Below are 14,911 nucleotides of genomic sequence, written 5' to 3' on the forward strand. Positions count from 1 at the left end.
AAAACAGCGTAATCGACCCGATGAAGTTCAATTCACCGTGAAAAGAAAAAGAAATTTATGGGAAGGGAAATAAAAACCCAACATGTACAACAAAGACATGTTGAATCTGTTAACTGAACCTACAACAAAGTGTTATTTTGACAAATATTAATATGTGACTCTGTGGAAGTGGGGAAGTTGATTTTTAAACTAAACTCCGTTGGTCGATCATTCGTCAAATGTGAGTCAACACCGACATCTTGTGGCCAGGTCGTGTAATTTCAACTGAGTTTCTGCAGTAGGCCTACACGTTGAGTCAGAGTTGGGAATAAATTCCATGTAAATACACAATAAGGCCGTTTCATTGGTGCATTATAGATGTTTTAGTAGTGTTTCAAGTCACAGCAGTGATATTCATTTTACAGCAGCTTACATTTGTTCAAAAATCAACGAGTTCACAAGTTTAATTAAACTTGCTGCCAAAAGAGACCTCTAAAATCTAATCAAAATAACACCCCATATAAAATAAAACATTCTATTCGATGAACGTGCACACAGTTTGTAGTGTATCTCCAGATAATGTAGCTTTGGCTCTAAATTTACAGCAGCTTGTGATTGGGTAGTAAACTGTTCAACTAAAGAATACAAAGAAAGATTTTACAGTTTCATTTCATTAGTATTAAATGTGTTGGAGCTTCCTGTTTGTGCTTCATATTTCTCTGCCCCATCATTCTTTCCTTTTGAATCTCTTCTGGTCTGAGTGATCCATCACTTTGACACTAAAAATCACGACTGTCTGGGTGGAGCAGTGGATTCATTCCCAGATTTATCAGTCAAAAGTCGACCAGATGGCCGACTCCTCTGCGTCCTCTCCACTCATCCATCAAAAAGTCATCACTATTTGAAATTAATTTTTCTGCTTGCTGAATGCAACAACGTCTTCTTGAGTTGATTTTTCTCAGGAGGTGTCCTTTTTCTGATCTCACTGTCCTCACGTGTGGCTGAAGATGATCCAGTCCTTAAAAAACAACCATTCATTCAACAATCAGATTAGCCAGGAAATTAGAGGAATACAAGTAGCTATAGGGGTAAGACAGAAGATCTAAATGTTATAATATTCAAGAAAATGAATAAAGATTAAATAAGTCACCAGGAGAAGAATGACAGAATGAAGAGAGTCTTACTTTTGATAGTCTTTGATTGGAGTTTCAGGCATCTCAAAGTCTCTGTGTGGCTGGCTGAAGGATTTTTGTCAATCATTTATCAGTTACTTGTGGTTTTTGAGAAGCAAATATATATAAACATATTAACTTCCATTACAAGAAGAGATACAGGACATTACCTCCGTTTTCTTTGTCTAAGTTGGACAATGATGAACACAGCAACACAAAAGGTCACCACTAACATTAGAACTACCGGTCCAATGACCCAAATGAAGTCTACGAGAGAGGAAAACGTGACATGGAACAGCATTCACAAATTGATCACAAATCAGAGCAAGAATACAAACTTACTGAAATCTCCAGATTGATCATCTAAACCTGAAAACAGAAACCCAGACATCAGGATCTCAAAGTAATCATGAGTCTGTAAATGTGTGATCTCTGAAAGTGTTTCTCACCATCAGCAGACGTCGGTTTGACCCCAGGAATCGTCTCCAACACCTCTTTTTGAGGACCAGAGAGCACTCCAACTGTACATTCAACCTGTGTGCTGTTTAGATGGAGAGCTGACAGCACAGCTGTAGTGGTGACAGTGACTGTACCGTTGGTGTTGGACACACTGACGCTGTTGTAGTGAGTCAAGTTGTGGTCTTGTGGTGTAGCTCTCAGTGTTACAGTGGGAGCAGGTCGACCTGTGGCTGAACAGGACACAACTAACTCTTCAGTACAGTTTGATCCTCTGACATGTAGAACAGGTTGATGCAGCTCTGCAAAGAAAAGACATTGAACAGATATCACCATGAACATGTTGTGTCCAGTCTGGTAGTTTTTCTGAGGATCAAGAGTCACCTGTTATGATCAAACAACATCAAACTGGAATGCAGTCAGGTTCTTACCATAAACTTGGAGACATGTCTCTCCTGTCAGAGCTCCATCAGGGAAGGAGTTGAACAAACAGAGATAGCAGCCTTCATCCTGCTCCATCACATTATTGATGACTATGCAGCTGTTCTGAAGTCCAGCATCTTCAAACTCTACTTTATCTTTGAAGCCAGCATTCACTGTTTGACCAAAGATTTTGTTGTAGGTAGCAACATTATAGTCTCCTCTAGGTGAGAACTTCTGCCATGTGACTTGAAGGACATCTTTAGTTTCCATGAGTTGACACTTTAAAGAGACTTTGTCTCCCACTGCTGCCATCACAGTCTGCTGTGTCTGGATCACAGCTGTTAGACCTGCATGGAGGAAATAACATGAAGGTTAAGGTCCAACCACATTTAGAGCAAACATCTTGTCTTCTCATCATGGTCTCTATACAGCTGACCACTGGTTGCTAGTGGATGTGTGGTTGCCTAGGTAATCCTCTTGTATATTTCCCACCTAATATGTCTAGATATCTAGATAGATAGATACTTTATTTGTCCCGTGGGAAATTTGGTGTCCAGTGGCGTTATCACAAACAGATATGAGTGTCTGAAAATATTTGTTGTTGCTGTTCAACAATTTAATTTAATAAACAGATCAACAGTTCAATAAAACACTTCATTTCAATATAAAGTATCAGAAGAGTTATTAGGAGTTAAATTTATTTAAAATATTTGAAAAAGCTATTGCTGTTTATAAAGTTTAACTTATTCAAAATAGGCATAATAAAAAATCTTAAAACCAAAATGTAAAGTTTTAGTAGTGAACACAAGTTTTCTATCTCACCTTTTGAAAAGATCCCCAACAGAACAGAGAAATATAAGACTGCACTGCATGACATGTTGAATACATACGCGCCAAAATGACGACACTCTGGCGCCTACACACTCACGGGCAGAACGTTGAACTCTGTGGGTGTCAAAAAGGAAGACAACAATATAAAAAGTCATCACTTTAATAAATGATAACTGTACAATATACATAACAGGTTCACTGGCATGTTCAACAAGCAACAGATGAAATAACAAGTTATGATTTTACCCTCAAATGTGTTTTATTACAGCACTTCTCCTGATATCCCCCTGTTTACACTACAATGGAACAACCCCACTTCTTTACTTTCATTATTATATTTATTTTATACAGCACCATCTTGTGGTCATCTTGTGTCATTACCATTTCAGCAGCAACATTGAGTCAGAGTGGAGAATTAAAGGGGAACGACTGTTTTTTACAACCTGGACCTTATTTCTGGCGTAAGATATGGACGTTTACTCACCCATATAAGTTTTGTGTAATTCGTAGTCCTTTGGGAGATAATTAGATCAACGTATATCCATATAGTGGTAGTGACTGGGGCACCGAAACGCAGCCTCTAAATAACGCATTATCTGCTGCTAAACTCGTTCATTTCACCAATATTTTGTTATGATACACTAGTGATATTCCCTGTTGAGTGCGGAGATACCTGTCATCATCATCCGGGGTCTGTAGATTGACCTACAGACCCCGGATGATGTCTTATGACCTGGATGATGTCATCTGAGCACCGCGTGCACCCACCACGGTCGGCTTGTTTACCTGTAATATGCCTGTCTGGCGCCCAGTTAAATTGAAATATTATATATATTTTTGGCCTTTAGTTACGCTACAATGGATAGTAATGGGTCGGGAAATAAAAACCCAACATGTACAACAAAGACATGTTGAATCTGTTAACTGAACCTACAACTAAGTGTTATTTCGACAAATATTAATATGTGACTCTGTGGAAGTGGAGAAGTTGATTCTTAAACTAAACTCTAAACTTGATAATTCGGCAAATGTGAGTCAACATCGACATCTTGTGGGAATAAGTTGGGAGTAGGGAATAAATTCCATGTAAATACACAATAAGGACATTTCATTGGTACATTATAGATGTTTTTAGTAGTGTTTGAAGTCACAGCAGTAATATCCACCTTACAGCATCTTATAATTGTTTAAAAATCAACAAGTTCACAAGTTTAATTAAACTTGCTGCCAAACGAGACCTCTAAAATCTAATCAAAATGATACCCCATATAAAATAAAAACATTCTATTAGATGTATATTAGAAGTTCATTTACAGATATTGTAGCTTTGATTCCAAATTTACAGCAGCTTGTAATTCAACACAAAGAAAGATTTTACAATTTCACTTCATTATTATTGAAGGTGTTGGAGCTTCCTGTTTGTGCTTCATATTTCTCTGTCCCATCATTCTTTTCTTTTGAATCTCTCTGGTCTGAATGATCCGTCACTTTGACACTAAAAATCACGACTGTCTGGGTGGAGCAGTGGGATTTCTTCTTGAGTTGATTTTTCTCAGGAGGTGACCTTTTTCTGAGCTCTCTGTCCTCATGTGTGACTGAAGGTGATGCAGTCCTTAAAAAAACAACCATTCATTCAACAATCAGATTAGCCAGGAAATTAGAGGAATACAAGTTGCTATAGGGGTAAGACAAAAGATCTAAAATGTTATAATATTCAAGAAAGTGAATAAAGATTAAATAAGTCACCAGGAAACATGGTGACATGGATCAGCATTCACAAACTGATCCCAAATCAAAACAAGAATACAAACTTAGAGAAATCTCTGTGATCATATCCAGATTGATCATCTAAACCTGAAAAATGAAACTCAGACATCAGGATCTCAAAGTAGTCATCAGTCTCTAACGATACAAATTAAATAACTCGTTCACTGGCATGTCCAAAAAGCAACAAATGAAATAAAGAGTTATGATTTCGCCCTATAATGTGTTTTATTACAGCACGTCTCCTGATATCCCCCTGTTTACACCACAATGGAACAAGCTCACTACTTTCACTTTCATCATTATTTTTATTTTACACAGCACCATCTTGTGGTCATGGTGTGTAACTACCATTTCAGCGGCAAAACGTTGGGTCAGAGTGGAGAGGTTAGGATTCTGTTTTCTGAGGTTTGTGACTTTAGTAAACCATCATCTAATCACTCCATCCATGAGTCCAAGGTTTGAAGTTAATGTCATATCTGAAGAAGTATCTACGAGTTGTTCTTGAGATATAGAGTTCACAAAAATGGGACAGAGCAAAACAAACACACAAAAAAAATAGTTTAAAGAAGTCATATATCTGCCAAGGACTGAAAAAGAAAGCACATAGGAAGCCAGAGTGGGTGAATTCAGTCAGTCTTTGTAATCTGGAGCTTATATGGGGATACTGAAATCCTAGAGCAGCAACGGTGAAATCTCTACATTCTTAGATACATATCATTACACATCGCCATAGAACTGAATGTGATTTTGCATGAACTTCAGAGGGGGGGATTTATGAACTGGGGATTTTTGAGGAACATTGAAATTGCTTTGTATGGTGGGGCATTTAACTTTCATTGAACTGTTGGGACATAAATTAATTACCACAGGTAATGACCCGAAATGTTATTGACTGATGACATGGAGAACTTTCGAAAGGTGTTTTGTTGTTGTAAATCATGTCCTTAAGAGTTTACTGTGTTACGGTTGCCTTGAAATTCTGGTTAAAGAAAAAACAAAAGGCACATAACTGATTTTTGGCTGAAATTTATTTTGTAGCACAATTGTTGTTATTTCCTTTAGGTCTGAAATATAGTCCTGATGGGAAAGTCTGACCACTGCTCAAAGCCTTCTCCAGCACATTCCAAAGATTCTCAATGGGGTTAAGGTCTGGACTCTGTGGTGGACAATCCATGTGAAAATGATGTCTCATGCTCCCTGAACCACTCTTTCACAATTTGAGCCCCATGAATCCTGACATTGTCATCTTGGAATATGCCCGTGAACATCAGGAAAGAAAAAAATCCATTGATGGAATAACCTGGTCATTCAGTATATTCAGGTAGTCAGCTGACCTCATTCTTTGGGCACATAATGTTGCTGAACCTAGACCTGAGCAACTGCAGCAACCCCAGATCATAGCACTGCCCCCACAGGCTTGTACAGTAGGCACTAGGCATGATGGGTGCATCACTTCATCTGCCTCTCTTCTTACCCTGATGCCCCCATCACGCTGGAACAGGGTAAATCTGGACTCATCAGACCACATGACCTCCTTCCATTGCTCCAGAGTTCAATCTTTATGCTTGGGGTTAAATAACTTGTTGCCAGCTGAAAGATAATCACCCATGCTGTAATTATCCAACAGGAGGCTCCTACCTATTTGCTTAGTTAAATCCAGGTGACGACTTTTGGCCAGGCAGAGTATATTTTACAGCATCTGACATTTGTTTAAAAATCAACAAGTTTACAGGCTTAATTGAACTGGCTGTCAAAAGTGACCTCTATAGTCTAATCAAAATAATACCCTATATAAAATAGAATATAAAGGTATTCTTTTGTATGTACATGCATAGAGTTTGTGGTATATTGTATAGTCGATATTATAGTTCTGGCTCTAAATTTACAGCAGCTTGTGATTCACTTGTAAACTGTTCAACTAAAGAACACAAAGAAAGATTTTACGGTTTCACTTCATTATTATTAAAGGTGTTGGAGCTTCCTGTTTATGCTTCATATTTCTCCGTCCCGTCATTCTTTCCTTTTGAACCTCTTCTGATCTGAATCATCCGTCACGTTGACACTAAAAATCACAACTGTCTGGGTGGAGCAGTGGTTTCACTCCCAGATTCATCAGTCAACAGTCAACCGACCGGTGATCGTCTCCTCTGCGTCCTCTCCACTCGTCCATCAAAAGTCACGAGTTGAAATTAAGTTTTCTGATTGCTGAATGCAACGGATCTGATTTGTCGTTTAGTCGTTATTTGTGTGTAGGGTCTATACAGGTGTATAGGGTACCCCAAACTTACCTATAGTCCGCACCTTCCACCACAACTTAAACAGTACTCAAAGGTCCACATGTCTTGATAACATGGTGGTCAAGCAATAAAGCAGCAGGGACCAGAGACTGGATCATGCAAACCAGCAGAGACGGGATAAAGTGGACCATACGAAGGTAAGCCAGAGTTGAGCAGCCAGATAAGTAGCGACCGAGGAGCCTCAAGCTGGATCCCTTTTAATGTAGGCCCTGGATGGTAATTGGATGACCCGGGTCCTAACCAACCAATCAGCAGGCCCCGTCAGACGACTGTTTGTGCACCTTAAGTCTTATCCATCTGAAGCTCAAAGAGTGGCTGACTGAAGGATTTAAAAACAGTTAACAAAATGTTTATCAGTTATTTAAAGGTTTTGTCTATGTAGCGTAACACAGTAAATTATTAATATATTAACTTCAAACACTATGTGTTGACATGTGCAGTAACCATTATATCAGCCACAGAGACAATGAAATAAAAAGTTGAAGATATAAATGTGATAATATACAATAGAGTGAAGACAGATTAAATAACTCTCGCATCATATAAGCCACAAAGAAGAAAAAATAAAACGCAGAGGATGTAAATGTGAAAGATTAAATAACTCTGCAGGTAAAGAATGATTGAAACAGAGTCTTACTCCTCATTGGCTGTAGTTTCCCATGTATGGTCCTCCCCATGGTCACGGACACTGAAGGATTTAAGAACAGTTAAACATTTATCAGTTATTTATGGTTTGACTATGTAGCCTCAAAGTCAATAAATCATAATTTCAGGACACTTACAACAGCCACACCTAAAGAGAAAATTACCTCATCCTGTTTCTTTGTTTAAGATAGACAATGATGCAGAATGCAGCAACACAACCACCGGTCACCACTAACGCGCCAAAGATCCAAGTAAAGCCTACAAGAAAAAGAGGAAAAATGCAACATGGAATTGTATTTATAAGTTGATCACAAATCAAACATGAATCCAGACTGACCGGAATCTCTGTGATCAGATCCAGATTGATCATCCAAATCTGAAAACAGAAACCCAGACATCAGGATCTCAAAGTAATCATCAGTCTATAAATGTGTGATCTCTGAAAGTGTTTCTCACCATCAGCAGACATCGGTTTGAGCCCAGGAATCGTCTCCAACACCTCTATCTGAGGACCAGAGAGCACTCCAACTGTACATCCAACCTGTGTGCTGTTTAGATGGAGAGCTGACAGCACAGCTGTAGTGGTGACAGTGACTGTACCGTTGGTGTTGGACACACTGACGCTGTTGTAGTGAGTCAAGTTGTGGTCTTGTGGTGTAGCTCTCAGTGTTACAGTGGGAGCAGGTCGACCTGTGGCTGAACAGGACACAACTAACTCTTCAGTAGAGTTTGATCCTCTGACATGTAGAACAGGTTGATGCAGCTCTGCAAAGAAAAGACATTGAACAGATATCACCATGAACATGTTGTGTCCAGTCTGGTAGTTTGTCTGAGGATCAAGAGTCACCTGTTATGATGAAACAACATCAAACTGGAATGCAGTCAGGTTCTTACCATAAACTTGGAGACATGTTCTTCCTGTCAGAGCTCCTTCAGGGTAGGAGTTGAACAAACAGAGATAGCAGCCTTCATCCTGCTCCGTCACATTATTGATGACTATGCAGTTGTTCTGAAGTCCAGCATCTTCAAACTCTACTTTATCTTTGAAGCCAGGATTCACTGTTTGACCAAAGATGTTGTTGTAGGTGGCAACATTATAGTCTCCTCCAGCTGAGAACTTCTGCCATGTGACTTGAAGGACATCTTTCGTCTCCATGAGCTGACACTTTAAAGAGGCTTTGTCTCCCACTGCTGCCATCACAGTCTGCTGTGTCTGGATCACAGCTGGTAGACCTGCATGGAGGAAATAACATGAAGGTTAACAGGACAGGTCTCCAGTCTATCACAGGGCTAACACAGAGAGACAGACAACCATTCACACTCACACCTACGGCCAGTTTAGAATCACCAATGAACCTAACGAGCATGTCTTTGGACAGTGGGAGGAAGCTGGAGTACCCGGAGAGAACCCACGCAGAAACAGGGACAACATGCAAACTCCACACAGAAAGGTCCTAGTCTGCCTGGATTCGAACCCAGAACCCTCTATTACTGTTTATAAAGCTTAACTTATTCAAAATATTCAAGTTTTCTATCTCACCTTTTGAAAAGATCCCCAACAGAACAGAGAAATATAAGGCTGCACTGGCTGGCATCCTGAATACAGCTGCATCTGGAAGACAAAACTGGGCCTTTCCCTGCACAGCTCATGTTAAACAGTACATTGAACTCTGTGGGTGTCAGAAAGGAAGACATCAATGCAAAAAATTTATTCCCTTAATAAATAATAATTATACAATTTACATAACAGGTTCACTGGCATGTCCAAAAAGCAACAAATGAAATAAAGAGTTAGGATTTTGCCCTATAATGTGTTTTATTACAGCACATGTCTCCTGATATCCCCCTGTTTACACCGCAATGGAACAACCTCACTTCTTTCACTTTCATCATTATTTTTATTTTACACAGCACCATCTTGTGGTCATGGTGTGTCATTACTATTCCAGCAGCAACACGTTGATTCAGAGTGGAGAATTAATTCTGAGTAAATACACAATAAGGACGTTTGATTGGTGCATTATGGATGTTGGTTGCAGTCACAGCAGTAATACAGTTGTTCTGTTAAAGATCTAAGTTTAAGAGACCTCTAAACAAGACAACAATACTTAGATTTTTTTTTTGCTCATTTTTATTTTGTTATAATCAGAATCAGAATACTTTATTAATCCTTCAGGGAAATTGTTTTGTTGCTATTGCAAATACAACAGAATAAAAGTTGCACAAAAATATATAAAAAATAAGTAAGGTGCATTTTAAAGTAAAAGAACAACATTGCACATGTATTCACAAAATACAGAAGTAAGAGGTTGTAAATAAATTAACGGCATCTGAAGTGTTCAAGGTGTTAAGAGTGACCAACACTAAGCGGGAGGAGTTATAAAGTTTGATGGCCACAGGCAGGAATGACCTCTTGTGAAGTTCTGTTATAAAATTCCAAGTTAAAAACTAGAAAAAATAAAAAAAAGACTGCAAAATAAATAAAATAAAATAGTAGAAAATATCTACAGACAAAACAAGAGACAGGACTATCTAGCTGCAGAAGCAACACATAATAACAGAACTCAGTCTTGTACAAAACTGTACGGCTTGTTGTAGATGTGGACAAATGCCGTTTTCTCACCCACTTTGTCACAGTGCACATATCAAAAAAAGGCACAATGTTCACAGTTTGGAAAACTCCAAGATGCTACATTTTAAGCACAATCCCATTGGTTCTCACTCAGACATCCTAAATCTCTCAAAGCAAACATTTCTCACAATCATTCAACACTTTATTTTTGCCTCCTGGCTTTAAGAGTAAGAAACACCATCATTACAAACTAGTGTCACTCATGTTACCTCATTCAAACTCACCAGGAAGAACTTCAATCCTGTGTCCTTTTAAGAGGAACACTTAGTATATTTATTTGGCTCATTATTAACACCTTTGGTGGGAGTAGAGTTTTGAGACGATCACATTAGAGTTTATTTGATGAGGTAAGAATGTGATGGCTGTGTGTATTGTTTAGTGGAAGGTTTGAGAAAAGGTGACACAGCTTTTAGTGATTGGTAAACTCTCTTCATATTTTCCCTTAAACAAGATGCGGTACAGTAGATAGATATGTAGTAGTAGATATGGATGAAAGTGATGGTTAGGATTCTGTTTTCTGAGGTCTGTGACTTTAGTAAACCATCATCTAATCACTCCATCCATGAGTCCAACGTTTGAAGTTAATGTCATATCTGAAAAAGTATTTACAAGTTGTTCCTGAGGTATATACTTCACAAAAATGGGACAGAGCTAGGGACGGACAACCTGAAAACAATTTCACACGTGGCACTAAATGATAACTATGCAAACAATGCAAAGCGTCCCACCCCTCCTCATGGGTTTTGTTAGGTTGTCAGTTCAGACAGAGGAAGGATGCAAGCAAAAAAATAAAATAAAATGGCCAAAACATAAAGAGGAAACTACACCTGGAATTAAAGTAAAGCAGAAAAATTCAAAAACTAAACCTCGACCACAGAAGCATGGCCGACGTGACAGAAAAGGCGGTGAAGAAGCTGAAGAGGGTGGAGCAGACGACCCCGGCAGGAAAACCATCAAGGACAGGACGTGAAACGTGGCCATGTAAGGTAAGAGAACCCAAAGAAATAACCAAAATAAATGAAACTAAAGAAAAAGTCTTTAACTAAAACAAAACACCACGACAATATTAACATATAGTGTATAACAAGTGTAAACATCAAATGTACAAAAAAGAAAAACACTCCGTTAAGTATATCGGAGGCGTTTGAGCTGCCTGTTTGTGGTTCCTACCTCTCTGTCCTGTCAGTGTCCTTCAGCAGCCGTTCTCATACGAATGAGACGTCGTGGAGACATTAGCGAAACAAACTGGCTGGGAGTAACAGTCTGTCCATTCCCAGATTCATCAGATGAAGACTGGGTCGCTGCTTCTCTAGTCCATCACAGAGTCATCTAAATCAAACCTTGATGGTGTTGACGGTGAACTTGATGTGCTGTTCGGTTGGTTTCTCTCAGGTGGTGTCCATCTGAGCCCGGTGTTCCCATTTGTCACTGAAGGTGATTCAGCCCTTGAAATAAAAACAGGCAGTAGCCACCAAATTATGCAGACAAGAATAAAAACTACAAAATGTAGTGAGTGAAGAAGAGTGACAGAATGAAGAGTGACTCACTTCCAAGTATTTTCTGGCCTCTCATCCCTCTGAGGCTCCCTGTTTGACCAAAAGAAAGGTTTAAAAACAGTTAAACATTGATCAGCTGACTGAGACACAACGACAACGATACTGTTTGAAAGATGTACCTGTTATGAGTTTCTCTTCTAAGTCTGACAACGATCACTGCAGCAAGACCAATGGTCAGCAACACAGGCACTATGATGAATAAATGTCCTCCTATGAGAGAAAGAGCAACAGATATTGATATGACAGACTCAGCAATGATAATAAAGTAACAACAGAATGAATAGAAATACTAACTTGAGACCACATGAACATTAACTGCATCGTCCAAACCTGAAAACAGAAACCCAGACATCAGGATCTCAAAGTAATCATCAGTCTATAAATGTGTGATCTCTGAAAGTGTTTCTCACCATCAGCAGACGTCGGTTTGAGCCCAGGAATGGTCTCCAACACCTCTATCTGAGGACCAGAGAGCACTCCAACTGTACATCCAACCTGTGTGCTGTTTAGATGGAGAGCTGACAGCACAGCTGTAGTGGTGACAGTGACTGTACCGTTGGTGTTGGACACACTGACGCTGTTGTGGTGAGTCAAGTTGTGGTCTTGTGGTGTAGCTCTCAGTATTACAGTGGGAGCAGGTCGACCTGTGGCTGAACAGGACACAACTAACTCTTCAGTAGAGTTTGATCCTCTGACATGTAGAACAGGTTGATGCAGCTCTGCAAAGAAAAGACATTGAACAGATATCACCATGAACATGTTGTGTCCAGTCTGGTAGTTTGTCTGAGGATCAAGAGTCACCTGTTATGATGAATCAACATCAAACTGGAATGCAGTCAGGTTCTTACCATAAACTTGGAGACATGTCTCTCCTTTCAGAGCTCCTTCAGGGTAGCAGTTGAACAAACAGTGATAGCAGCCTTCATCCTGCTCCGTCACATTATTGATGACTATGGAGCTGTTCTGAAGTCCAGCATCTTCAAACTCTACTTTATCTTTGAAGCCAGGATTCACTGTTTGGCCCAAGTGTTTGCTGTAGGTGGCAACATTATAGTCTCCTCTTGGTGAGAACTTCTGCCATGTGACTTGAAGGACATCTTTAGTCTCCATGAGCTGACACTTTAAAGAGGCTTTGTCTCCCACTGCTGCCATCACAGTCTGCTGTGTCTGGATCACATCTGTTAGACCTGCATGGAGGAAATAACATGAAGGTTTTAGGTGTGGCACATTGATGGACGGATTAACTCTTGAAGACTGAGCAGAGGTATAATGAGTGAAATCGTTTTCAAATTTTAACAGCTCAATAATTTAGGAACTAAATCGTTCAATACTATTATGGAAATAAAAACTTCTTTCTCACCTTTTGAAAAAAAAGCAAAAAAATATAACGAATAAAAGACAGTACGGCAAACCATAATTATTCATTTCCCTCAAGAATCAAACTGTCAGTGTCAAAGGGCGCTGTGACTGTGGGTGAGACCATCGGTGCGGGTGTTAGGTGTTAACATGTAGCGAACAACTGAAAGAAATATAGTCCAATAATAAATACCACGTACATAAATGGAGTAAGAGTGTTCACTTGCGGTCTTAAACGAACAGCCGATTCGAGCAAGTCTTTACTTACTTAGTTGTAGCATGCAATTTTACGGAGCATTACTCCCCCTATATTCACAGCGTAATGGAACAACCTGATTCGTGACGACAGAGCGTAGTGAACACGTTCATGCCATATACAGTCAATGGTTCAAGAGCAACACTGAATAACAGAATCATCATCACACACAAAGACAAAAAAATAAACAAACAAACAAAAAATATATATACATATAAAAATAGATAAAAATTCATCTAAATTGTAATTTTGTGTAGTTGGTGTTTGACCTGTTGTTTGTGACTAAATTAAAATGGATCTTAAATTGGGGGTTCAGCAGTGTGAAAGAGCATAGGTACTGGTGCATATTAATTGCTTATTATGATTTCAAACGAAGTTCACTTATTGGAGGTATATAACTGTCAGATTTGCAGAACAGACTGAAATTGAAAAATATTTTCATCTGATCTCTGTGCTTTTTTGGATTCAGATTCATTCCCCACAACGCACACTAGATGGCACGAACACTAATCGGGGTACCAGAAAAATAAAGAGCGGAAAGAAAAGAAATGGGGCAGAATGAGGGGAAGCAACTGTTAACTGCTTTCTTTCTGAAAGGTGAACCGAGTTTACTTGTTGTGTAACTGCATCCAATGAACGTTGTCATAATCCAGAGTCAGTAAATTACATCCTTGCATCTCATGTAAGGCTTTAGCAAGGCTTTATTTCTTTTTCTGCAAACTGAAGAGCAATTTTATTGAAAAATGATTTCCTTCTCTGTGTACAGTTGTTGGCTCCTGTTCAAGAATAAATATTTTTAAATCAAAATGTGTCATGGATCAAAACGTTAGTACACCAACCAGATGCAGCCTAACGTTTATAGGTGTTTGAGCACAAGTCGGCCAAATGCATCAATTCAGGTGGTGAATGAAAGAACCAATTATCAATATAATCTGATCTGATTTTAGCTTAAAACCCGATTTATGCTTGTTTATTCATAAATAAATGCCCCCAATTTATTTTATTTATTTATTTTGATCGCTTACTGGAATGGATAGGGGCCCACTGACATTAAAACTGTATAGGGCCCAGAATTTGGTGCTACGCCCTTGCCTCCAATCACCAAACCACCCCGCTAATGCTGGCAATCTGTCTGTCTGGGTTGGCTGAAGGAAAACCTTGACTATCTTGGAGGAGCACAGGAGTACAAGAATCTGGTGAATAACTTTGTCTCATGGTGCGGAGTGAGCCACCTTCTGATCAACACAGCAACAACCAAGGAGATGGTAGTGGATTTCCGGAGGTCCAGGCCCCACCTGCAGCGTGTAACCATCAATACCAGATAACTCTGCAGGAGACGGAATATAAATTGTCTTACTTTTCCGAATCTTTGGTTGTATTTTCAGATGTGAAAAAAAGAAAAAGAAACCTCTATCATGCGCTAATAGAGGCTTCAGGGCAGATTTGCACTCAAGGTTTGGTGGTCAGGTTTGATACTGATGACTGTTTGCACATAATAAACAATCACCATTCCTATAATTAACACTCTTGTGCAATCTATG

The 14,911-nt window shown here is 39.2% G+C and overlaps 3 protein-coding genes across 3 annotated transcripts; all 3 read right to left on the reverse strand.

The window, feature by feature from the left end:
* Window positions 1-26: 26 nt before the first annotated feature.
* Window positions 27-2,910, reverse strand: LOC311509519 (uncharacterized protein). The gene is made up of 7 exons (XM_084574758.1): window positions 2,853-2,910; window positions 2,025-2,377; window positions 1,601-1,973; window positions 1,494-1,520; window positions 1,322-1,418; window positions 1,164-1,217; window positions 27-997 (listed from the first exon to the last, which is right to left on the reverse strand). Exons 1-7 carry the CDS (start codon window positions 2,905-2,907, stop codon window positions 877-879), a joined length of 1,080 nt encoding a protein of 359 aa, XP_084430884.1. The 5' UTR covers window positions 2,908-2,910; the 3' UTR covers window positions 27-876.
* Window positions 2,911-7,558: 4,648 nt separating this feature from the next.
* On the reverse strand, window positions 7,559-9,165 carry LOC311509520 (OX-2 membrane glycoprotein-like; the record flags this gene model as incomplete). Its single annotated transcript, XM_084574759.1, has 5 exons — window positions 7,559-7,613; window positions 7,735-7,828; window positions 8,027-8,335; window positions 8,465-8,803; window positions 9,111-9,165. 5 exons carry the CDS (start codon window positions 9,163-9,165, stop codon window positions 7,559-7,561), a joined length of 852 nt encoding a protein of 283 aa, XP_084430885.1.
* A 2,653-nt stretch (window positions 9,166-11,818) lies between these two features.
* LOC311509521 (OX-2 membrane glycoprotein-like) lies at window positions 11,819-13,241 on the reverse strand (the record flags this gene model as incomplete). Its single annotated transcript, XM_084574760.1, has 5 exons — window positions 11,819-11,968; window positions 12,053-12,088; window positions 12,169-12,477; window positions 12,607-12,945; window positions 13,202-13,241. The coding sequence occupies 5 exons, from the start codon at window positions 13,239-13,241 to the stop codon at window positions 11,820-11,822; spliced, it is 873 nt and encodes a 290-aa protein (XP_084430886.1). The 3' UTR covers window position 11,819.
* Between the last annotated feature and the right edge of the window lie 1,670 nt (window positions 13,242-14,911).

Source organism: Chelon labrosus (assembly GCF_963514085.1).
Source record: "Chelon labrosus genome assembly, chromosome: 24".
NCBI classification, from domain to species: domain Eukaryota; kingdom Metazoa; phylum Chordata; class Actinopteri; order Mugiliformes; family Mugilidae; genus Chelon; species Chelon labrosus.